Raw genomic sequence first — 25,616 nt, 5'->3', positions numbered from 1 at the left:
CTGGAGGTTACAGATGAGGTTGTCATGGTACTACATCACCGGGGCGGCTCCTCTGAGAGCCAGGGAGGCTGAGGTGAGCAGTGCTGGTTATTCATGGGCTGCAGGCGCTGTTGATTCCGGCTCTCGTTTCAGGAGTCCTTTCTTTCCTTTATTTTATTTTTTCTTTAATTTTTGATTTTTAAAGGATTTTTATACTATATATTTTTTTTAAAAATCACAAAATAAAAAAGGAATCGTATCTTAAAAGTCCATCCAAGAGTTCAGATGCCTGTGCCATCGCTCAGTCTGCAGCTCTTTTAAGGATCAAGGGGGTGATGTTGAGTTACAATCAAACTTGTCCTGCTAGACCCAAGACCCTGAATTTATCCAAATGGTAGAAACATGCTTTAACCACCCCTCCACCAACATGCCTCCCATTCAGATCAACAGCCGCTTTAATTGCCGACTCGACCCTCTGAAATTCTAGAACTATCCCAACTGCTTCATCATCGGGGGCACCAGGAATCTCAAATACCACACACTTCCCAACTCGGCCCTTTTTCTCACATCCTTCCTCTGTCTCAACTTCCACATCTTCACCGACCTCTCCTGCACCGACCGTGTTCCTCAGGAAGACCGCTTTAGTGGGGCACTTCATTTCAGTTAATGGATTTGCAACTCAACTCCATGTTTCTCCATCAACGGCACTGACAGCCACGTGGTCAGCCTGGCCTGAAACATTTTCCTTAGCAGGGCTTCCTTCAATGGGGAGATGAGCCAGAAGAGAGGGGGTACAGTGGCCCACACTTGTCACCCTGCAGAGCACTCTTCAGTGTCACCGTCATTGTAGCTGATGGGAGAGCCACCTCTGTCCTGAAGAGTTCCATTCAAGTTCACGACAGCACGGCTCAAAAGTAACAGAAAGGACCCAGCGAGCACCACAATAAACGGCTTTCCCATCCAAAATGGTGCCTTCATTTGAAAGAAGCCTTAAAGTTCCTGTTTTCCCAGCAGTCTTATGGAACTACGCTCACTTCCTACAGTAAGCCACATGAAACACTCCATCCCGAGTTTATTCCCAAACAACACTGAGAGAGAACAACACGGAACCATGTGGACAGCCTCAGGGGTTCAAGAGAAACAGGTCAGGTAGCACTCATAGAAAACCATCAGCCTGGACCTGGGAAACCATAGCAGAAAACTGGTGGGGGCGGGGAACTATGCTCGCACAGGCGCAGGATGAAGGCTGGCCGGCCACAGTCAGCTCGCCCTTCCCTGCTGAGCTTCTCTGCTCTGGGCTCCTCCCACCCAGCCAGCCCACTCAGGGCAGGAGCTCCACACAGGGGGTAAGACTGAGAATCCTGGGTGACACCATGGCCACTTACACAAGGTACGGATTCCACACCAGGGGGAGAAGGCTGGGAAGAGCAGAGGTCACCTTCTGGGGTCTGTCCTCGGAGCAAGTTGTTGCCACCAGCTCAGAGCAGCATCTGAGGTTTGTCCTGTAGACAGGGATAGGAGCAGAGAGTTCCTCAAAGCCCTCCTTAAGAGACAGACACTCAGAACAGAGCACAGGGAAGCCTGGGCTCAGGAGTCCCAGCAAAAGAATGAAGACCTGGGACCTGGAGGAAGTTGGTCACCTATTGCTCATCACCCATGATTTTTACACTTGGGAAACTGAGACAGGAAGATAGTGGACACCAGGCTAGCCTGGGCTACACAACCAGACCCCGTTTTGAAGAAGGGGAGCAACAAGAACGAAACAGCAGCTAGAGGCCCCATGGCCAGCTGAAGAGAAAGAAGCAGGCAGCTAAGAGCCCTCCTGAAGGCAGAGCAAAGTTTAGACCGGCTTTAGTGACTCCCGGTGCTAGCCGCCGGTGTAGCATTCCCCAGAGTACTACACCGACAGAGCCAGCCCTGCAGGCAGTGGAAGCCAAGGGTGAAGCCAGTGAGGGCAGAACTCAGAGAGCTCAAAGTCGCCCAGGGAGAAGCACACCATCAGGCCTACAAGAGGGTGGGCTCAGACTGCCTGCAACCGAACCAGGAGACCAGCAAATAAGACACCGTCTCCCAGGCATGATTAGCGCTACAGCTGTCACGGTGTTACATTTCAGTGTCCAGTATGCAAACAAAGCAGGGAATGTGGCCTTTATGTGGAAGGTATAACAACAAAAAGCAAGAAGCTGTGAAGAGATGTTAGACTAGGCAGGGGGAAAAACAAAATGAAACAGAACTTCAAAAAAACATTGTAAATACATGGTGCGAACTAAAGGAATCCAAAGAATATAGAAAAGAATCAACAGAGATGCGAGGACATCATCTCACCCGATGGAAGACATTTCTAAAGAAAGATCAATCACTGAGAACCAGGAGGACCAGGGGCCAACTGCAGGCTGTGTCTGAAATAAGAGCCATTATTGGAGCTCAGCAGGAGATCTGAGCCAATGGAAGGGTCAGCAACTTTTAAGATACTTCCACAGAGATTGTGCTGACTATAGAAGGAAAATCTACAGTGCTTCTGGGAAACAGACAGCTCCAAGTACAGTGAGTATCCTCAAGAGGAGAAAAAGGAACAGGCAAAGGACTCAGAGACGACCACAGGTTGCAAACAGACCTGCCTATCCAAGAAGCCCCACTACACCTCCAAGTACAGAAGCACAGATTCTGATACCTCACCAAGTGACTGCTAAATGTCAGAGACAAAGACAAAATCTTAGGAGCAATAGGAGGACAATAATGTCACTTAAAGGGGACCCCCCAGTAAGATGAGCCACTGACTTCTAATCACACACAATGGAGTTCAGAAGGCAGAGGGATGCCATTTACAGTGCTGAAAGGAGAAACAACTGTCAGCCAGGAGGCAGCTCCTAAGAAAGCTTTCTACACAAGGAGAAAACAAAGTTTCTGGATAAACAAGAGCTGGGGGAAATGTTGTTTTCCATGTGGAAATCAAGCGATATCAGAGGTCATGTGAATGCACCTAACAAGAATGAAGTATACACAAAGGAAATTACATGTACATTACTCCAGAAAACATATGAGAGCTGGGCACGGTGGTTCCCACCTGTGATTCTAGCACTGAGGGCGGTGGGACAGTGAGAACACCTAGACTGCATTGGAGAACAATGTTTCAAGAAAAAAATTCCTATGCATGCCCCCCCCCACACACACACCTTTCTTAGCTGCTTACAAAGAAACTACAGGAAAACTGTGTTACTGTGCTATTCGAGGTGTTTAACGTGCCTTCCATAAGTTAGTCACCCAAACAGCACAGAAGGAGAGACAGAAAAGAGGACAGACAGCCAAAACTCCTAAAGAAGGTTGACACAGTAACTTCTTTCTTCCGCCATCTTCTCTAGGAGTCAAATCTATACAGAGCAACAATTCAAAGACACGCGGTTAGAATCGTTAGCACCAGTAAACAAAAATGCATACGTAGAGTCCTCACACCACTAGAAGAGAGAGGAAGGAATTACACAAGGGTTTCTGCAATCTCACCAAAACGAAGTTAGTACAAATTTAAAAGATCCTGATAAGTTAAACATCTGTATTGTTTTAGCCTCAGAAAAACTACTAAGAACAATAGTTATCACTATATAGTTAAAAATCACCAAAGGAATTAAAACATCACAGTACTAAAATATTCACCTTATATTAAACAGTGTAAAAGAGCGGCACACACAAACAACAGAAAAAAATGGTGGATATAGATCAAAAGTAGCCAACCTTAGTCAGAATAGGGCAGAGACTGTTTTGAGTTTAGTCCATTTATCTACTCCCTTGAGTGCAAAGGTTCCGTGGTGAAGATCAGCAGTCAGTATGTAGGAGCTGGTTCTTTCCTTCCATCTCATGGGTTCCAAGGATCAAACTCTTCTCCAGCCTTAACAGCAAGTACCTAATCCTAACCTGGCCCTGTGGTTTTTTATTTTGTTTTGAGACAAGATCTTGCAATGTAGCCCAGGGTGGCCTTGAACTAGCTATCTACCTGCAGTTTAGAGCAGAACCACAGGGACCTACAGAGGCTATTCTAACATCAGAGTCCGCTCCAAACATGTAGGACAGCTACTGAGCACCTTGAGAGGCAAAGGGTCAAATCTTCAAGGCCTGCTTTGGGCTGCCGAGTCAGTTCCAGGTCTAAGCAATGTAGTGAACCCAGTCTCAAGAGAAAAAGTAAAAAGAAGGCTGGGGGGGGGGGGGCGGGTAACTTGGTGTAACCTATACATGAGGCCCTGGGTTTAATACTGGGCCTTCAAATAACAAAAATGTCACAGGGGGCATTTTGTAATGACAAAGAGGCCACTCTCTAATGACCATATACGCACCTAACACCTACTCTGAAATCAAGAAAGCAACACCCAACAGAAATGAAAGAATTAACACGTATTTGGAAACTTTCATAACGGATACAACTGGGCAGAGGGAAGGAGGAGTTGAGAAGACCAGAACATTACTGTGAAAGCTACAGTGAGCCCCTCCTGCAGAGACCCCTCAGGAGAGGTCCCCAACAAGCTTCACCCCGGAGTATCTGAATGGAAGCATTCGCTACTGTTTCTGTAGATTAGGAACAGAAGCCGACAGAGATTTTGAGGGGTTCACAAAGGCGATGGCTGCCATGGGTTCTTCAACTGTGAGTGGGTCAAAGAAACTGTGAAGAAAACAAGAAAACACTTTAAGATAGAGGAAAAAATGCAGGGGACCAAAACCACAGGAGGTCAGTCCACACCGGCAGAGTGGATTCATGGCTATACACACAGATGTTTCAAAGTACAACAGGAACAAAACTAAAACAAATCCTCTTCGTGCAAAGGACCCAGAAGAAAGTGCCAACCAAGGCAAAAGCAGCAGAAAACAAAACAATCAATCATAAGGGGCCCGGTTAAAGTGGACTTAAGCAAACTAGATAAAGAAATATTGGGGCTGGAGAGCTGGCTCAGTGGTTAAGAGCACTGACTGCTCTTCCAAAGGTCCTGAGTTCAATTCCCAGCAACCACATGGTGGCTCACAACCATCTGTAACGGGATCTGATGCCCTCTTCTGGTGTGTCTGAAGACAGCTACAGCATACTTAAAAAGAAAGAAAGAAAGAAAGAAAGAAAGAAAGAAAGAAAGAAAGAAATATCAACAAAACCAAAAATTGGTTCTTGGAAAAGATCAGCAAAATTGACAAAGCCTTGAGGAGAGAAGCAAAGAACAGAGATGGGACTAAAACCACCAGAATAAAGAATAAGAGGACCAGCTCCAAGGACCTGTAAAAAGAATTACAAAAGAACACTAAGAAAAAACGATTCTCCCACTGCTGGACCTTTGCTGGGATGAATCTGAAACCAAGCTACAGTACAGATGAGCCCAGATGGGTGAAGGAAGGACAGAAATCTACACGGGTTAAGAACAAGATGGAGCTGACCCTGTTAGAGCAGAAGCCCAGGTGAAACCAGCTGTACAAGGAAACCAAACCAAAATTCTGAAGAGGAATTGATAGCAACCCTTCACAAACACTTAGGAGCTTACTTCATTACCTGGTATTCAGAATATCTTTAGAATATTCTAAAACCAGACAAAAGATCTCCAGACCAAAACTTCTCGTAAGTACTGAACTTTTCAGCATAACATCAGCAAACGACATCCAGCAGTTAAGAGGTAATGAGACAGCATGATCAAATAGAACTTAGCTCAACACACAAATGTCAACCCCATGTAAGCAGAATAAAAGGTTGAAGTCCCTCAGTCCACAGACAGCACGGTGCCTAGAATTCACATAGTCAGTCCACAGACAGCACAGTACCTAGAACTCACTCAGTCAGTCCACAGACAGCATGGTACCTAGAACTCACACAGTCCCACAGACAGCACGGTACCTAGAACTCACAGTAATTTCCACAGACAGCACAGTACCTAGAACTCACACAGTCATGTCCACAGATAGCACAGTACCTAAAACTCACAGTCAGTCCCACAGACAGCACAGTGTCTAGAACTCAGTCAGTCCACAGACAACACAGTACCTAGAACTCAGTCAGTCCACAGACAGCACAGTGCCTAGAACTCACACAGTCATTTCCACAGACAACACAGTACCTAGAACTCACACAGTCAGTCCACAGACAACATAGTACCTAGAACTCACACAGTCATTTCCATAGACAACACAGTACCTAGAACTCACACATTCAGTCCACAGACAACACAGTACCTAGAACTCACAGTCCACAGAGAACACAGTACCTAGAACTCACACAGTCAGTCCACAGACAGCACAGTGCTGAGCCAGGGTCAGTGCCATTCATGACAGCAAAACAAAGCCCCTCAGCTCACAGAAGCATTAAAGCCAACTGCAAAAACCAGAAATCTTCAGTAAAGCCAAGGGCAGAACACACATGTCTTGTCTAGTGTCTGTCCAGTCAGGGTATCGGGAATACTGGGAGGAAGAAGCAAACTGCTGTCCTTTCTTGCAGGTGATGTGACCTTTCTGGCGGACAACCTCTAGACAACAGAGTTCAGTAAGCAGAGGCCACGCTGGCAAAGCCAGTGTTTCTTCTACAGAATAGCAAGGAACACTTCAAGAGGGGAGGAGGGCAGCCATTCCACTGAGACACCATCAAGAGGAATCAGCTTGAGTTTTCCACACCCATTCTTCTTTCCCTTTGGTCCACCCCTCCCTGGAAATCAGCAGGTTCTACGTAGTCCAGGCCGAGAGCACTCGTGAGGTCACAGGTAAGTACAGACAGACGTGTTGACAGAGGACAGGTAGCAGGCAGAAATGGAGCCAGGGTCTCAGTAGTACATACCCAGGTAGGGCCGCCTGGGGGGCACTCTGAGTTCTTCATCCTTACTGTCTGTGGCTACATTTAAAGAGAGAGAGAGAGAAAAAAAAAAAAAAAAAAACAGAAAGAAAGGAGACAAAAACAGACTGTTTTTAACACTGGGAAGCAGGAATTTCCTAATCCGCTTGTTGCACTTAAACAAACAAGCAAACAAACAAACAACAACATCAAAACAACATCAGAGCAGGGAGGAAGATTTTTGTTACTTTGTGTTCAAAAAACCCACTTTCTGAACTGTTCTCCAATCTACCCTCTTCCAATAATATCCTGGGATAGTGAACTTAGAAGTACATCGTGGGAAGGGGGAGGGGGAGGGATGGGGGAGGGGAGGGGGAGGGGCGGGGAGAAACTCCACCAAAATCTGAGCCCGCATCTTCTCACTTCTTTTCTACAGTCAAGGGACATTAACCGTGGCTTTAGGACAGATCCCAATTCTCACGCCCCTAGAAACCCAGGCAGCCTGGGGTTGAGAACAGTTAATCCGGAGCTGAAATGTTCTCTTGGGCTGCATGACACAGTAGTCCTAGAGTTCACACAGCAACAGGGGTGCTGCCAAAGGACAAACAGTTTAACAGTGAATGTGACGGCTGTGTTGCAGAGGCATCGTGGTGAAAACGCTCAGCCTGCCTGGGCACACATCTCACCTGAACAGGCAGGACATCAGAAACCATCAACAGGTTACACTTTAACCTTCCAGTTGGCCCTGCAGCGGGTCAACAGCCCACAGCACTCCACGCCAGGGCGCCTCGGGTCAGCTGGCAGACTCTCCCTTTCTGGGCTTTAAACTGTTGAAGCAGGCTGCCTCCCCACTAGGAGTCTGTGGAAGTAAATAACTCAGAACTAACAGTAGAGGAACCTTCCAGTGAGGTGCTGCTGAGAAGAGGGGGGACCTGACACTGAATCTGTGGTTTGCAGGCCACAGGCACCATGCCTCCTGGTGCCTGATCTGATTTGGGCCAATTTTACCGGTGTCTCTTTTAAAGATGGAGACCCACAAATGCAGAAAGAGAGAAAACATGCTGAAACATTTAGACACAGTGTGGGCAGAGCAAAGGCCCAACTGTGACCACGGGCAGAGCTATTCATGGCCTGTCACGCCACTGGGCACCCGAAGCTCCTATGGCCTCCTGTCTCCAGTCAGCCTGGCTTATTGTTGAAGACTGCTGTGTACTGGGCAGACAGAAAGGAGAAAGTCCCACGCTAAGAAGAGCATGAGACATTTGCAAACCATTACACATCTCTACAGATTTGTTCTACAGGCACCAGAGTGTGTGTGTGCGTGTGTGTGTGTGTGTGTGTGTGTGTGTGTGTGTGTGTGTGTCTGGATGTGGCTCAGAAATGGCTGGATGCTGTGCATCAGGAAGTGAAACTTGGGTCCTAGTGTAACTTGAGTGTAACTTGACAAACTATGTTGTTGGGGGAGGGGTCTTGTGTTTTTCTCTCTCTCCTTCCTCCCCATGCCCCTCCCAGATCCTCAGATGGCAATGTGGCTTCTAAGGCCAAATTGCAAGAAAGACAACAGAGCCCAGGTTATTTTCTCCCTACCTCAGATTTAGGGTAACCTGAAGGTGAGGCCTACTTAGACTCACGTGGGGACTCTGAAGAAGCTGACCGGGGTGTGCCCTGTTTCCTGAGGCTCAGGGAAGGCAGATCTGCACAGTAGGACCACCCAGGTTGGCACATGCATGACAGATTGTGCTCAGGGGCCGCAGATGGGAAGATGGAGAGGGCATCAGGAGATAAAACTGAGGTGAGACGTAGGCCTGACACACAAACTCCTGCCAGGAGGGCTGCAAAGTCAACCTTCTCACTGACACCCCTGTCACAATTTACCTTGAATGGCTCACACACTCCCAGATGGACAATCACCAAGACTACCAATTTAGAACATTTTCATCACAATGAAAGAAACCTTTACCCATAAATAAATACTACCCATCTGACCTCAGAAAGTCCCAGTCTGCAGCTCTGGGGCACTAAGAGTTGAGACACATGTCAGATAAATTCAACCTGACTCTGGGCCACAATTCTGTCAAATAACTACCGAGAGAATTTTAAGATGAAAAATACACTATAAAGCAAAATTCAAATTAAAAAAAAAAAGGAAGTAAATTAGAAACAAAATTACTCAAATGAACACAATGTATCCAGTTGGTGGAGCATCTGGGGGAAAAGTCACCGCTCCTGGGGACTCCCGGGTTCTTCTCTGCCAGAACATGGCCTAAGATCACTCAACCCTGAGTGTGTGATCCTCCAAGCTGCCCACTGTTCTAACAACCACATTGCTATTCTCACTTATGAAAATGCGTGGGTGGTGGCACACATCCCATAATACTCTGGGTTCCAAGAAACATGGCTGGGACACAGGTAGTGGCAGAGCAGAGCATGTTTGAAGCTCAGCTGCTCTCGCCACAAGGCTCAGCAGAAAGAATATGTCCAGAAATGAGGATGTCCAAGTCCAAACCAACCTCCCACCTCAACCCACTGAAAAAGCCAGATGACACCTGTACTGGCTGTTGTGTCAACTTGACACAAACTGGAGTTATCACAGAGAAAGGAGCCTCCCTTGAGGAAATGCCTCCATGAGATCCAGCTGTAAGACATTTTCTCAACTAGTGATCAAGGGGGGAGGGTCCAGCCCATTGTGGGTGGAGCCATCCCTGGGCTGGTAGACCTGGGTTCTATAAGAAAGCAGGCTGAGCAAGCCAGGGGAAGCAAGCCAGTAAGTAACATCCCTCCATGGCCTCTGCATCAGCTCCTGCTTCCTGACCTGCTTGAGTTCCAGTCCTGACTTCCTTTGGTGATGAACAGCACTGAGGAAGTGTAAGCTGAATAAACCCTTTCCTCCCCAACTTACTTCTTGGTCATGACATTTTGTGCAGGAATAGAAACCCTGACTAAGACAACACCCATGACCTGTGCCAGTGATACCTGATACTGGAGCCCTGCTAAGACACAACGCACTGTAGCCCAGAGCAGTAGTCCTGTAGTCCACCCAAGGGTTCCCACCGAGCAAGTGGGCACCAACACCTGTAATACAAGCTGCTAAGTGGAACACATCCTGTCACCAACCACGTTTGAATGTATACGTCAACTGAGTGTAAAGTCACCACTGCAGCCCCTGGGAAGTCAGCTGCACACTGATGGAGACGTCCATTTCCTCCTCACACCAAACTCAGTGAGTGGGCATGGAGCCTCCGCCCAGAGGTCCTCTAGCAAACACATGTACAAACACTGTGCAGTCCTCAATGGTAAAGCGTCTCTTCAGGTGCAAACAACCCTGATGTCTGTGTCCTGAAAACCCAGAAAGACCTCCTGGTGCCAATCAACCTCTACATCCAGTCACTTTTAAAATTCTTTTCCAGGGCAAAAAAGACAGAGGGAAATCAATTGCTATGAACGCCCCCTGAAGTATCTACCTCAGAGACTCATGGAAGCCTTCAGGAGTCACCAGCTGTTGCTCCTGGAGGTCTACATGGAGTTGGATACCAGTAGATAAACCACAGCTCATGGCGGACAGTGCAGGGAGAAAGGGGCCGGAGAGGGGTTCTAAGTCAAGAGAAATTAATGTTAAAAAGAAGAGAAAGACATCAGTCCAACTGATCAACATAGGCCACCAGCTCACACAGAATGCCCGACATCAGACCCTGATTCAAGGGGACCAAGTAGCCAAAAGTCAGAACAAACCACCACAAACTTCCACGCAAACTAAATGGTAACACAGAACTGTGAACTTGTATGGATGGCGTGAGTATATTGGCTTTTTCAAAAAGATTTATTTATTATATATAAGCACACTGTAGCTGTCTTCAGAAGAGGGCATCAAATCTCATCACAGATGGTTGTGAGCCTAAGCACCTGTGGTTGCTGGGATTTGAACTCAGGACCTCTGGAAAAGCAGTCACTGAGCATCTCTCCAGCCTGGTATTTTGGCTGTCTCCTACATTACCTTCTGGAGCAGTGTCAGACTTCTAATACTGAGATCCTTTAATACAGTTCCTCATGTCTGGATAACACCCCCCCCCATCATAACGTTATCTTCCTTGTTACTTCATAACTGTAATTTTGCTACTATTATAAATCGGAATGTAGATATCTGTGTTTTCCCATGGTCTTAGGTAATTCCTGTGAAAGGGTCATTTGCCCCCCCCCAAAGGGGGTCACAAGCCACAGGCTCAGGCCTGCTCTTCTAGAGATACCTTTGAGCCATTTGTAAATGCAGTGATGTCTGGGGTTTTGCTTTGAAACATGCTGGACAGAGCTGGGAAGCCACTTAATAGTAGAGGATCTGTCTAGCATGAACAGCCCTAGGTCCCAATCCTAGTGGGGGTAGGGGCTTAGGGGATAAGCTCAGTTGAGGGGTGAGGGTGGGTTCACGGTGTGGGCTTCTTTAGGCTTTCTCCCCACTTTACAAATGTTAGTGAATGTTAGTGATTTTACTTACTAAAAACTGAAAACCAAAACACCCCCAGCACCCACGGCACACGTCCACTACCCATGGGCCCCAGAAGCACTCTTCCCATGCCTGGCAGGAAGAGACTTCACACTGTCCCTTGGGACCACCCTTGCTCCCAGCCGCCCCCAGATTCAGTACTCAGAGCCCTCATTCTAATGAGCAGAGGGAGGCTGGAAAAAAGTCTCACGGAATGTGTGGAATTTTTAAGTTTGATTCTACTTTTGGAAATTACACAGATTTTGTGATAAGCCACTGACAGTAAAAGAAAAACCTTGGAAAGTGTATCAAAATATTCAAAATAGTCACAGGGGTCAGCTTTACTTTATTCTCCTCAGTCTTCCTCAAGGTCTACTGTGAGTCTACACATGTACTTCATAGCAAGACAACAGATCTTGTATTTTGTGTCTGAGATTGCTCGCTTTCTTCTTTCTTCTTTCCTTCCTTCCCTTCTTTCTTTCGTTAATGTTTTAATACAGAAGCCTACTGTGTAGCTCTGGCTGGCCTGCAATTTGCAGTGTAGACCAAGCTGGCTTTGAACTCAGATTTATCTGACTTAGCCTCAGTGCTGAAACTGGAGGTGTGTTAAAGGCAGGAGCCACCATGCCCAGCTTTCCTCAATTGTTTCTTTGTTTTGTTTTGCTTTTAATCTTAACTGGCAAATTGAATTAGTCACCGCTAAAATTAAAAGTATAATATTAAGAAAACTGGAAAACTTTTAAGCTTTTTTTTAAATGGGACCATTAAGTTAGAACTATTTTACAATGTCATCATCCAGATATAGTAGCACATGTCTTTCTTAGGAGACAGAGGCAGGAGGATCTCCTTGAGTTCTAGGCTAGCATAGTCTACTCAGTGAGCTCCAAAGCAGCCGGAACTACATAGAGAGATTCTGTCTTGAATTAAAAATATCTTCCTAAGGCTGGGGAGATGGCCCAGTGGGTACAAGCATCTGTGGTGCAAATGTGAGGGCCTGTGTTCCATTCTCCAGCACACACAGAAAGATGCCATGGTGACACCAGCCAAGCTGAAAACCATGAGCTCCAGGGTCACTGGGAGACCCTGCCTCAAGGTACCAAGGCTGAGTGCAACAGAGGACACCTGCCCTGGCTTCTTTTATGACAACGTGACACAAGCTAGAGTCATCTGAAAGGAGGGAACCTCAATTGAGAAACTGCCTCCTTATGATCTGACTGTAAGATAATTTCTTAATTAGTAATGGACTGGAGAGAGGGCCCAGCCCACGGTGGGTGGCGCCATCCCTAGGTGGTGTCATCCCTAGGGTGACATCCCTAGGTGTCTTGGGTTCTGTAAGAAAGGTTGAGCAAGCCATGGGAAGTAAGACAGTAAGCAACCACCTTCCATGGCCTCTGTATCAGCTCCCTGCCTCCAGGTTCCTGTCCTGCTTAAGTTCCTGTCCTGACTTCCTTTGATAGTAAACTGTAATGTAGAACAAACCCTTTCCTTCCCAACTTGCCTTTTGGCCATGGTGTTTGATCACAGCAATAATAACCTTCACTAAGACAACACCAAAAGTCCTCCGCTGACCACTGCATAGTATGCACCTGTAACACACGCACACATACACGTAACACACATACCAAGTTTTTCAGCTTTTTAACATTTATTTATCTGCGTTCATGTATGCATATGCACAGCGTGGCATATATGCGGAATCCAGAGGACACCATACAGGAGTCAGTTCTCCTTATATGTGGGCCCCAGGGACCGAACTCACACGGTCAAACTTGACAGCCGGTGGCTAGTTACTAGCTGTTCATAACTTATCTTCACAATCATAAATGATCTGAATTGGGCCTTGTGAGACTCACAGTGCTACTAGGCCATATTTATTCTTGGGACGGTGCTCAAAGGTCTGTTAGAAGTCACCCAACCTTCTGGGTAAGATATAGCCGCTGGCAAGAAGTGAGGTATCTCCTGGGCCCCGGGACCTTGGCAGCTGCAGGACTGGGTGCTGTGGGCTGGCACTGGAGTACATTTCTGGGGTTTTTTCCCCCACACACAGCATCCTCGTCAGCCTTCTGACAGATGGTAGGAAACAGACCCACTCACATTTCATTAAAGCTATTCTTAGGAATACACTAAGACCAGTGTCTTAAACAAAGCAGAATATAAACCAGACTCAAAACCAAAAGTGCTAAAGATGTGAATACCCAGAACTCTCGGGAGTGTAGGGTAGCACGTGCCTTTGGGTGGCAGAGGCAGAAGGATCTCCGGGAGTTCTAGGCTAGCCTGGTCTACATGGTGAGTTCTAGGACATCCAAGAACACATCTAACAACAACAACAATAGTAGTAACAACAACAGCAAAAATAAACAATTCTCCAACAAGCCCCACTACCCCATGATAGGCTGAGAGGTATATGTATGCCCCAGTGACTCGTGGGGCCAGAGGTGAGTCCTGCTCTACCCTTGAAATTAAATTAGCCACAAAGGGGCCAAGAATAATGCTCTCCCTCAAGATCACCAATCTCAACCACATCTGCAGAGCCTCTTCCTAAATTAGGGGACACTGCTGGGGTCACAACTGTGCCCTTAAGGAGCCCCTGATAAAAATGGATATCCCAGTCTTAACCCTGAAAACTACTAATTCACTATATTAGCTCAATCCTAGCTACCAACATATAAGCAGTACCTTGGAAAATTCACATAGAATAAGACCGCACAAGAGAATGGTTGCAACACCACTACCCACGCACTCCCTGGTCTAACCATGTTGAGTTACAACACTCGGGGACGATCTTACCGATGCCTGAGCTCATGTCACCTGAGGGGAAGAGATATGGACAATGTGATTCTGAATAAAGGAACACCTTTCTCTAAGGCTGCTGCCCTGTGTGTGCAAACCCCCTGTACCAGACAGCTGACGTGGGCCACAATCAGCGCCAACACATGTGGCAATCAAAAGTCGTAAACCCATTCTCATATTTACAGCACAGGAGCATCACAGGCCTACAGGGAGCCTCTGGAACCCTGGGGACAACCACCTTCTTAGCCTTTCGGTATTCCAGCGTATGAGCACAGTGAGGAACCCACCATCCTGCAGTCGCGGTGACATCCTGTTCCCAGTCAGGCTGAGGCTCAGAGGGGCTCAGGGCTTGCTATGTGAAAGCTTGGAGCACAGAGAACAGGTCATACTTCTAGGAAGCAAGCCCATAGCCCCAAGTAGAGCCTTAAAGCCTCGGCTCCTCTGATATCCTGTCCTGGTAGGATTCTCCGTATTATCTGCACCAATACTGGTGGTGTTTGAGTTCACACCGGGAGGATGGAGAACAGACACTCAGGGAAGATTAGGGACAGTGACACCAATGGGAAAGGATGGATGAGAACACAGCAGAAGATATACGTGAGCTATCATCCTTACAGGCTTCTCCCCAAAATCAGATGTGGCCACTCTATAATGACCAGGATGGTATCAACTATTTAACTAACAACAGGGGAAAACAGAAACATGGAAGGATCCTATTTACAGTGAGAAAAAGAATGATCAAAGATATAGTAAAGCCACCTCCTAAGCAGCCCCCAAACTAAGCACTAAATACTTCTATAAGACTGAACACACACACACACACACACACACACGCACATGCACACACATGCACTTACTTCAGACAAATCCAGAGAGCTCTACTAGTTCATGAATGGAAAGATTAAAAAGAAAAAAGTCTTTTACTTTCTTTTAGGTACTTAGCTTAGCACCAAGGAAGCTGATGGAGAAGGATCGAGAGTTTAAAGGCCAGCATGAGTTACGGAGAGAGAATTAGTCTCAAAGAACAGAAAGAGAGGAGGAGGAGGAGGAAGAGAATTAGAATTAGGAGGAGGTGGAATTTAAGTCTCCTGTCAGTCCATCAGCCTACACTGACCACAGAGAAGCAATCAGAAATGGTCTGTGAGGGAGAGAACAAAGACAGCAAGTGTTCAGTGTTTTCTGAGCTGTCCAGAGTCAAGGAAGAGACGGATGCTGTCTGAGGTCCTCAGACCACAGAACACACAGACCCAGGTGTGCTGCACCTTAGGTGGGTGACTGCACGCATAAAGCAGAGCTAAAGGGCACACAAAGGCTTGAGTCACCTGGCAGTGCACACAGCAATGACTCTGCCTTCTCTGGGTTCTTGTGACAACATGCAGCCAACGTGTGAGCAAACGAGTCCAGAAGATGAGTTAAGACCTCACCCATGTTCCAGGAAAGAAGTCCTTAACTAGATGAAGCTGTCAAGTGTTTAGTCTGTTACAATATGGAAAAATGCTACTATCAATTGCAGGTAATCGTCACTCGGTGAAATGAAAGCTGCCTAGGTTAAGACTGAGCTGAGCTTTGTTCATTGGATAAGGGAAACTTTCCAGAAGATGCCACACCCACCTAAGAAGATGCCACACCCACCTGAGAAGATGCCACACCCACCTAAGAAGATGCCACACCCACATGAGAAGATGCCACACCCACCTGAGAAGATGCCACACCCACCTGCAAAAGAGCGGCGCTTGACGTTCAGCTCGTTGGCCACACGGACCTCCGTGCAGAGTTTCAGCATCAGCAGCATCGTAAGGATCATGACTATGCTCTGCCACAGGAGCGGGGACTCGAAGTGCCTTCCAAACCTACGGAAGGGAGAGAGAGCCCGCGTCAGGAAGGATGCTAGGACTTCTGCAGCCTCGACGCAACCAGGGCCTGAGCTGCAGAGCAGAGAGGAGCCCCGAGGAGGGGTCTGTGCATGCATCACAGACCTAGTATTTGCCTAGTCTTCCAGAGTTTGTGTGGGACTGGGCTAGGATGTGGAAGGACCAAGGGACCCAGGTCAGACTCAGAAGGCACCTGGGACACTAACCTCACCTAAGGCTTTTCCAAAGCCCATGTCTCCCCTCTATGGACTCTGTGACCTAGTCACAGACCCCTCCCCAATTCAGGGCCACATATTGGTATGAAAGGACCCTACATACCTACCCTCCTGTCAAAGTCTAATCTTAACCCGGCAAGAGACTATTTCCAGACCACAGTAGCTCTGCTTTCTGCCTGGTGAGAAAGTATCTGTGGAAGACATATGGCCTGGTGCTAAATTTTTATACATATCCTTCACTAATAAGAAAGGGCAGCCAGAGCTAGCCCCACTAACTAGCCTTTCTCCACCCCAAGCCTCCTAGCCCAGGGCCACTTCCCCTCCCTGGCTACTCCTCCCCCAGCCACTCCAGTGGTTCCCACTAGGGCTGAATATTTCATCAACAGGGACCAGAAGCTTTAGAGAGCAGATCTGCAATTCAGCAACCAACAAGGTCTGTGGGTAACACCCTCTGCAGACCAGAATACCACCAGACGGCAACACACAGACAAGCTGACCCAGCTCATCTCCAAAGGCAGGTCCCAACACAGCCCTAACCCCAGCATAGTAAAGTGCAAATGCAGGCTGGAATTGGCCACAGAGGGGTTTTATTGTTTTGTTTTGTTTTGTTTTTTTTAATTTCCAAGACCTTAATTGGTGGTTAGCATGTGAAATTCAAAAAATTCTACACAGCAGCCTAACAGCTCTCTACCTTCTGAAAGCTGTAAGTGTAAGTAACAGTCCCAGCCTTCTCGTCCATGTCTGTGGCCCCTAACTACACTGGTCTCCTGGGACAGAAGTTACTTCCAGGGCTAACCAAGTAAGGAGGGCAACCAGTAAAATGTGCAGCTCCTGAGCCCATACACAGGAGGGACAGAGAAACAGCAGTGCTGATTCAGAGCCAGCACCAAGCTTGCTCGGGGACATAGTCTAGCGTCCATGTAGTTACTACTACAGTAGGAACTTGCTAAAAATCAATCCAAAAGTGAAAAGCAAGCAGCGTTGCACATGGCAGGTGTATTGTGCACACCTACACACCCACACTTGGGATCCCAGGGTCACAGTTAGCTTGGGCTACACAGCAAGTTCCAAGCCAGGTCTGTCAACATTTTAAGAGAAAAATCCTTTCACAGAACTCTACTGTGACAGCAACTGGCAAAAAAAAAAAAAAAAAAAAAAAAACAGAGCCAGGGAAACCTTGCCTGTGTCTGACAGGCCTGCACATTCTGTGAGGAAAGGCTGTCCCGTCCTGTAGAGCACACACAACCCCTTTAACTAACCTAAAAAGGCCACCTTCGATTCCTGAAAGTTACCTCTAGAAACAATCCAGGATCAGAGAGAACCCTGACCAGACAGAGGGCCTGCGCAGAGCTCTAGACATTTTCTAGACGATGCCCCGTGGGTATGCTACTGCCCGGATGAGTTACACAAGGGAGGGCATGCTGCAGGCAAGACTCCCTTCTGCAATCAGGGCAAGTCTCGGCTTCCTGTAGGGTGAAGCCAAGACTGGAAATTCCGAGTGCAGGATAAGTCCTTTGTGCAGGCTTCAAGGCTCAAATGTCCCCTGTGAGTTCACAAGCTCCACACTACGCAGCTGCGTGAGGACACTTAGGAAGTGGGAAGACAAAGGAAAGGGTGGCTTACACACAGAGTGGACACAGGACCTGGTACAGTCAGACAAGCTCTGTCCCTACGATATGTCCCTGGATCCCTTAGTTACCATGCTGACCCCAGGTCATAAGCCACCACTGTCTTGGAACCTCGCTGTTTTCCTGGGAAAAGTGTAAATTATCAGAGCTCTTGATAGACAGAACCAAGCCCTTGGTTGTTCTGCTCCTAGAAACCATTATTCCTCTCTGGTCATCTAGTTGGCAATTTGGTCACAGAGAAGGTTCCATGGGGAGGTTAACATGGGAAAGTTGCCGCTGCTATGAGGCTGAAGGCATAGCTTCCCAAACAAACTGACTGACACCTGTTACCAGGAAGACCACAGAGAAAAAGTCAGGGTTTAAGTTCCCATAAATGACATCAAAATCAATCCTGATGAGCCCGAGGGTCACAATAAAGAGTTCTGGTGAGCAGAGCTGAGGATCTGGCTGGTTTTATTTATGGGAAGCCAAAACAGGATACAAACTTTCAAAAGGCACAATTCTGAACAACTTAAGAGACAAAATAACTAGAAAACAATGTTTAACATAATTTTAAAGCTTTTTTTTTAAAGTGCCATTTCTTAGCAAATTAATACCAACAGTCTGCTGTAGTGCAAAATTTTGAAATTTTGATTTCTTAAAAAAAACAGAAATATTACAAGAATGTGTTTTTGTTTTAATACCAGGTGTAGGACTATGGGGCTGCTTCAGATTATCCACAGCAGCTGACTATGATTTGTCTCATGTGTGATTTTGCCACCAGTAGATCATTTCTGTGATTGTGTGAATTTAGAATTCTGGGACTTTTCAGAGGGTATAATACTAGGATGCCAATAATTGAGGTTGTTGGCTAATTGCCATTGGTCATGGTTTGTTAAATAGTCACGCTCAAAGAAGAAATTAGATATCCTTGGGGCAGTCTGCTTTCGAGGATATGGTTCCTCTCCTGCTCAAGACTGTAGGTTAGCAGAATTCTTCTGAGAAGTGACAATTGCCACCACATAGCTATGGGTTGTGTGTCCTAGGACTCTCATAGGAATGAAAGCCAGTACTCATAATGGAAAACATATGCAGGAGTGGGGTGCACAAGGTTGATCAAGTCCAGCTACTGGTTCTATGGACAACTTCTCCAAGTCCCAGAGTAACAGAAAAGCTCCTGTGGAGGAGGGTACACACCTCTATAGTTACTCCCTACATATCAAGAAAACTTATCGGCATAGGAGCAAACTGTTAGCACCTCTCAGATAGTGTTTCAAGATCACAACCAAGACCTGCGGCCAGCACTGGCAGAGGCTGAGCCTCAGATCTCCAGGACTGGGTGGAGAACTTTGCTCAAGTAGAACCTGGGCACCAGTCTTGCCCTTCTTAGATAAAAGGCCTGCAAACAGTAGATAAAGGGTCACTTGGCACTAGCTTCCAACATCAAAATTGCAAAATCCTGTAACACATTCCACTGAGAGCAGCCTGCTAAAGGTGAGTTCTGTAACATGGGGAGGATTGTTAAGAAATAAGGGTTTCGCATGAGTTTCTCAGGCTTCAGAATCCCTAGGTTTGCAGTGAAATCAGTCTCTTTCTGCAGAACTATCCAGCCTTTAAAAAAAAAAAAAAAAAGCCACAAACCCCTAATGAGTTCTGAGGTCTGTGTCCCAGTTAGTGCTAGAAAACTGCTGAGGGTTCTAACTCTATTAGAAAGCTCCCATCTCGCCTGGAGTTTGCTACAGCCAGGACTTGCTCTCCACACTGGAGGAGTTGTGGATATGGGGAACGGATGTAAGCTCCAGTCATTGCTCCCAATGAAGCTTTGACACTACAGCCTTGAGCTATGTAAAATCTAAGAGGATGCTGATCTGTGGATCCTTGAGAAGGCTGCAGAAGGCTGTGGAGAAACACAGAAGGACCACACAGCATCTGGAGCAGTGGGGGTCTCTACAGATGGGCAGCCATGTCCCAAACACTGTCCAGACCTCTGTGAAGATCTGAAAAGATACTTCCCAAGTGGAAATGCTCAGGAGGGTCATAACCCTCAGCTCCTGTCTTCCTCAGTCCTCTAGAATGCACGGGGGAACTGGGCCCCTGTGTACAGTGCTCAGGGAGGCACAGGACATTTTGGAACATGGGTTGTACCGAAAAGACCATCTGTGGACAAGGTTTAGCATGCACAGAAGGCAGCTCAGCCCACACAGTGAAAAGTATCTGAGGTCTTCTCAGAGGCCCCAGCACAAAAGGCAAGGAGACCAGTCTTAGCTTCCCTCCCCACGAGTGTACACAAGGAAAATGGCCCCACTTCTGACATCTTCAAACCGAGTCAGTAGCCCTACACTTCGGGACTTGGAAAAAATGTATTCATCAATCCTAAAAGTGAATATCCTGTCCCTACACAAGTTAAACAGTGAGGCTGGGCTATACTGGGCAGCCTGCCTGAAATCAAAGGTCCATCCTGTGTACCCAGAACAACCAATAATATGAGCATGGCTGTAATCTGCTTCCGTTCAACCTTAGATTTAATTAAGGCTCCTTCACTGAGCCCAGCCACAGTCAGCCCAGCCACAGTCAGCCGGGCTGGGGACCTCCACCCTCCTCCCAGGGGAAGCAAGAGGAAGGAATCTTTGAAATGCAAGTCCCCAGTTTGTTTTTGTTTTAAGGGGGATCTCAATGACCCTTTCCTCAGAAGTCACCTGACCCAAGGCAAACAGCAAGGTGGTATCATTCAATGCTGCTAACTTGTTCTACTTCAGAGTCAGCAGCTCACTAGCCAACCTCCTAACTGACACAGGCAAGAACCCACTCCTGAGACAAAGGGGGCCCAGTGCTGGGACAGAGCCAGGTCCCTACTCATAAACTAAGGGTGGACACCCTTGACACAGTTCAGTAAACTCTGCCAAGTGGGTGTGTTTTGTTTACTGTAGATTTACTATATGTAATATACGTAAATGTAATACACATCCTTTACGTGTGTGCACATGTGTCATGGTGCATGTGTGGGGGTCAGACCAGTGGGAGTTGATTCTCTCCTTCTACCATGAGTTGGCAGCAAGCTTCTTTACCCTTTGAGCCATCTTGCTGGCCCATCAATCAAATTGATTTTTAATACTAGTTAGTAAAATCTCGGGCCATTTCCAGCTGTAAACAAAAAGTCAAAAGCAAAGAACTCTGACACCAGCTCTCTGAACCCCGTCTCCCTAGCTTCTGCAGGCAGCTAATCACCTTCAGGAGAACATGGACAGCCTTCCTATGTGCACGGAGGACTTGGAATTGGCCAGAAGGAAAATTACTGACATGTTTTATCTTAGCATCGAGGAAACATTTTTTTCCATTTCCTCTGAAAATTCATCCTCCAATGGGACAACCATGGTGGCCCCTGAGCACTTGGGAGGCAGAGGCAGGAGGATCTCTGAGTTTGAAGCCAACCTGGTCTACAGAGTGAGCTCCAGGACAGCTAGAGCTACATAGTGAAACCCAGTCTCAAAACAGTAACAAAAGACTCAACAATTGTTACAATAAACTTCAACTTCCTTAACAGAATGCAAATGCAAAGAGGAAGCCGCTCCAGAGGGGTTAGAAAAAGACTCCACCTGAGTTTACACAGAGAAGTCTAGGTTTCCACCTAAGAAGACACAAGCCCATAAGACGTTAGCAGTGGTGGTCCACACATTTGATGCCAGCGCTCGGAGGCAAAGGCAGGTGGATCTCTGTAAGTTCGAGGCCAGCCTGGTCTACAAGGCAAGTTCCGGGACAATTAGAGCTACCTTGGAAAACCTTCTGTCGAAACAAACAAACAAACAAACAAAGTCGGGGAAAAGATAGCAGAAGGCTCTCCACGCAAGCAAGCCAGGGGAACCTTCCCCTTACTAACCAACTTTGTTATTTCTTCTCCCTGGCAACCCCCTCCTCACACTAGGAAGAAAAGGCAGGGATCCAGGAACTGTGCCCACAGAGAGGCTCCAGGATGTAGGTAAAGACACATTCAGTGAACGAGTAAAGCTGGAGATTATGTTTGGCTCTCTACTCCAGACCTGCCAATCTTAGTGGAAATGGAGCGTCCTAGTAAGTTCAGTAATGGCTCAGGCAACCACCACTGAAGAATAAGAGCCTGCTCTTCCAGAGATCTCTCCGGGAAAGTAGAGGGCTCCACTCGCTGCCACTTGAAAACCCTGAGAACAAAGCCATCTCTCTCCAGCAGCACTCCCAGGTAGGAAAAGTCTGAACTTACCAGAAAAGTATCCGTAAAATATTGGCCACCAATAGCACCAGGCACACGTGGGTGGAGAAACCATCGGCATTCTGAGTCCTCCGGATGTCCCTGTATTGGGGTATGTACGGTACCACCCCTCCGAAGACCATGGCCCCAGCGGCCACCCAGGAAACCAGCTGGTGCAGCGGGACCAGAAGCCAACCCAAGCCTTCCGCTTCCATCGCCAGCACCGAGGCCGCGCTGCCAGCCAGCGATGTCCACCTGGGCCAAGCTCCCCTGGGCTCTCTGAGTCCGCAAGCTGACTGTCACCTCCACATGGCCGCCGCTATCCTGCGCAGTCAGCCACCATCCGGACCTGGAAGGGGAAACAAAGGTAAAGCACTGACAGGGGCTAGAGCAGGACGCACCTGTGCCAGACCTGGAGTCTAGGCAGGCCTGGGAGCGCAGCGCTCTGCACCCACAGCTTCGGAAGCCCAGGCTCCCCGGGGCGCGCGGCGGAGGTTCCCCGCAGAGCCAGGACCCGTCCTGCCCCGGGGAAGGCTATAGGGAGCTGGCGACGTGCGCCTGGCTCTCTGCCGGCTGCCCAGGTGCAGGGAGGAGTGCACCCCGCAGTGTTAGGGGAGGGAAGGGGTGCACTGCCCCAGCGCGATAGCCGCGGGGGGTGACACCGCCCCAGAACGGGTTCAGCTAGTGGGGGAGGGGTGGACGCGTGTCCCAGAGGAAAGCAGAGCAACCCGGACCCCAAGTCCTCAGGTTCCGCAGGGAGGCTCCGCCCGACAGCGAACAGCAACCAAAGTGAGCTGAATCCGCGTCCCTTACCAGCCACGCCGCGCCAGTCGGTCTTTCTGTCCCTCAGTCCCAGCCAGAGGAAGCCCCGCCCCGTGGCGTCACAATGGAGGTCACGCCCACTCCAGGGTCCCGCGGCTACCCCGCTGGGTCCTAACGCGCGCGCACGCGCGCTCACGACCGGGTGGGACGGAGGAGGTAGCCAGCGTTCATCTCTGTTCTGCTGTATGTCCCAGATTAGGAAAAACCTACTGGGAGGCGCTTTCAGGCCAAGTGACCACGTGAACCTGTCTCTAGCAAGCGCTGCGCGCAGGGCACAGGGCGGATGCCTTACGGAGCCACTAGAAGCTGATGAAGCTGAAGATGAAATACTGGATGTTGAAAAAGCTGTCACAGTGGCCAGCTCTAGGCCTAGGACGCCATCCTCCCCGGGATTCCAGGGCTCTCTGAAAGTCTCTAAACAAACCTACGAGTTGACAACCCTTACCGAGGATTGGAGCTTGTGAGTTCACTGAACTACTTACTGACTGCCCTAGGCGACTACAGGGCTGGCGTCAGCACGCCACAGTTGCTGAGCCGCCGCCTCCATATGTGAGGTCAGTCCTCCTCTGGGTGCTCATTTACGGGAAAAGAACATGGGAATTCCCGAGTAGATCTGTTACCTCAGATGGACCCTGGTGGGCTGAGCAAGTTGAACCAGAAGAAGGAGCTTCCCTACTTGTCAGTAGGGACTTACGCAGTGAGGTGCCAGATGAGGTGACAATAGGAAACATATTGAACTCAGCCTGCCATTCTCCGTAGAAGGACATGAGTCAGGCAACCCCCGCCCCGCCCCCAGAACACAACTGACCCCCCCCCATCTCACCAAGTATCGTTTTTTACCCCAGGTCTGGCTCTGTTTCCCACCCGAGTGGTTTTGCGGGAAATCATTATAAGACTCACCTAAGATGAATTCCAAACAAGCTTGATTGTCCAAGGGCCTGGGAAAGACAGGAAGCACTTGCCCTTCAGCGGAGCCCACAGCCCCCCTAGCCACTTCCTGAATCAACCCGCTCAACACCAGGAAGGAACAGGAAGGTGAATAAATAGAAGGGAGCTATGGCAGTACTGGGTGAAGGGGAAGTAGGTGTTCCTAGTTAACACATACTCCCACACTCTCACACACCCCACCCCACCCCACTCCAACCCCAGCCCACTCCTGCCCAAGGCTCCAAAGTCTCCAGGATCCCATTGCCTCTCCTGGTTCTCATGATGCATGTTAAGAGTAACATAGGGCCACCTCACTTGTCCTGAATACTCCATGGGCTATGGATACATATGGGAGCTTTGCTGCTCAGCATACGCCAGAGGCACCTCCAGGAGCCCAGGCAAATGCACACAATGCTGCACTCTGGTCCAGCACTGCACACCATGGTGATCTCTGTAGAGTTTCGGGTACTTTTTGATGTCACTGTATCTGGGTTCTGAGCCTTGGTCTAGACTCTTAGAGTATCTGTTGTTGCAAGGACCTTCAGTTCTTCATAGATGCTTCACTAGCACCAGAATCTCCATGATCCCAAAGAAGGAAGCCAACAAAGCTGTGCAGTTTTGAAGAACGGTCTCCAGAGATGCTTTTCCCTAAGCTCTGACAGTTATGCATGCTATCATACGTGGGGGAGAGTCTGGGTTTTTGCAGACTTATTGCATTAAGCATCCTGAGCTGGGCCCTCTCAAGATTGGTTACCGTCCAGGGAGCCTTCAAGAACAGTCACAAGCATCTTCACTGGAGAGAACAGATTTAAAAGATACACAGAACAGAAAGCCAGTGAAGATGGAATGGGGGGGGGGGGGGAAGAGAAGGAGAAATTGCTCAAAATGCAGCCTTAGAAGCAGAACTGAGCTACTGGTTGTCAATGGTCCCAGTATTCAGGAGGCTGCCTGTAAATCTGGACACTGCATCTAAGAAAGCATACACTGCTGGGTAGTGGTGGCAGAGGCAGGTGAATCTCTGTGAGTTTGAGGTCAACCCAATTTACAGAGTGAGTACCAAGACAGCCAAAGCCACACAGAGAAACCCTGTCTTGAAAAAAAAAAAAAGAACCTCAAAAAATAAAACAGGCATACATTATGAAGATATTTCAACTGTTTTAGAATAAGTGAAAAGAAGCAAAAAATTCAATCTGCACACTCAAATATTCACCCCCCCCAAGAGTTCTCTTCTGGAACTCTTGAGTGATAATTTTTTAATAATACAGAGAGATAAAAAGATTGCAGGAGCAGATGGGAGGGCAGGGTGAAAGAGGAAACTTGGAAAGGGTAACACTGAAGGCCTACTGAAAAGTCATGGAAACTTACTAGCCTATAGAAGCTTCCTAAAATAGACACAAATATAAAAATTTAAATGGAGTTACCCCATGATGGTGGTTCAATATCCCAACTAGACACTATGCATTACAAAATAAAACTCTCAATTGCCAGGAATTTGTTACTTCCTTTTGAGTTGTTGGCCAATGTGAACCCCCTCCCCCAACATTAAAGGCTATTGCTGCTACCATTGGTTACCCTCCAGAACTTAATAGTGAGGTGCCACATACTGGTGTCCTATTACATAAAGAATCTGGGTGTTGGGAGCTTCATCCCTACTGGGTAGTAATCATGGAGTTATGAACCCGGCAAGCTGGGATAAACACTGTAAGGCCAGACATGTACTCTGGTGTTATAATGAGGTGAATGTTAGCGTGTTCATAATTCATCAGGGTTTGAAAGGGAAGTCAGCCCTCCCCTGCCCTGAGTCTATACAGGACTTACCCAGACACCAAATTCTCAGCACAAAGGTTTATTACCCCAGAAGGCCACGTGAGGGGATGGGGGTGGGAGCTACAAAAGCAGCAAGAAAAGCAAGAGAGCAGAGAAGCAAGAACAAG

The 25,616-nt window shown here is 47.9% G+C and overlaps 1 protein-coding gene across 3 annotated transcripts in view; it reads right to left on the bottom strand.

Annotated features, from left to right (window-relative positions):
* The window catches only part of SLC66A2 (solute carrier family 66 member 2), a 37,073-nt gene extending 14,322 nt beyond the window's left edge, over window positions 1–22,751 (bottom strand). For 2 of the 3 annotated variants that reach the window (XM_080919712.1, XM_080919713.1), the window contains exons 1-3: window positions 22,668–22,751; window positions 21,946–22,282; window positions 15,738–15,871 (exon numbers count right to left, since the gene is read on the bottom strand). In XM_080919712.1, the coding sequence (XP_080775838.1) occupies window positions 15,738–15,871; window positions 21,946–22,148 (337 nt within the window). In that variant the 5' untranslated portion in view covers window positions 22,149–22,282; window positions 22,668–22,751. Of the gene's footprint in view, window positions 1–6,763; window positions 6,818–15,737; window positions 15,872–21,945; window positions 22,283–22,667 lie in introns of all 3 variants that reach the window. The other variant, XM_080919711.1, reaches the window with a different exon arrangement.
* Window positions 22,752–25,616: the final 2,865 nt, after the last annotated feature.

This window comes from Micromys minutus, assembly GCF_963924665.1.
Source record: "Micromys minutus genome assembly, chromosome: 8".
Taxonomy (NCBI): domain Eukaryota; kingdom Metazoa; phylum Chordata; class Mammalia; order Rodentia; family Muridae; genus Micromys; species Micromys minutus.
The sequence above is the reverse complement of the archived record's forward strand: the minus strand, read 5'-3'. Positions and strand labels throughout refer to the sequence as shown.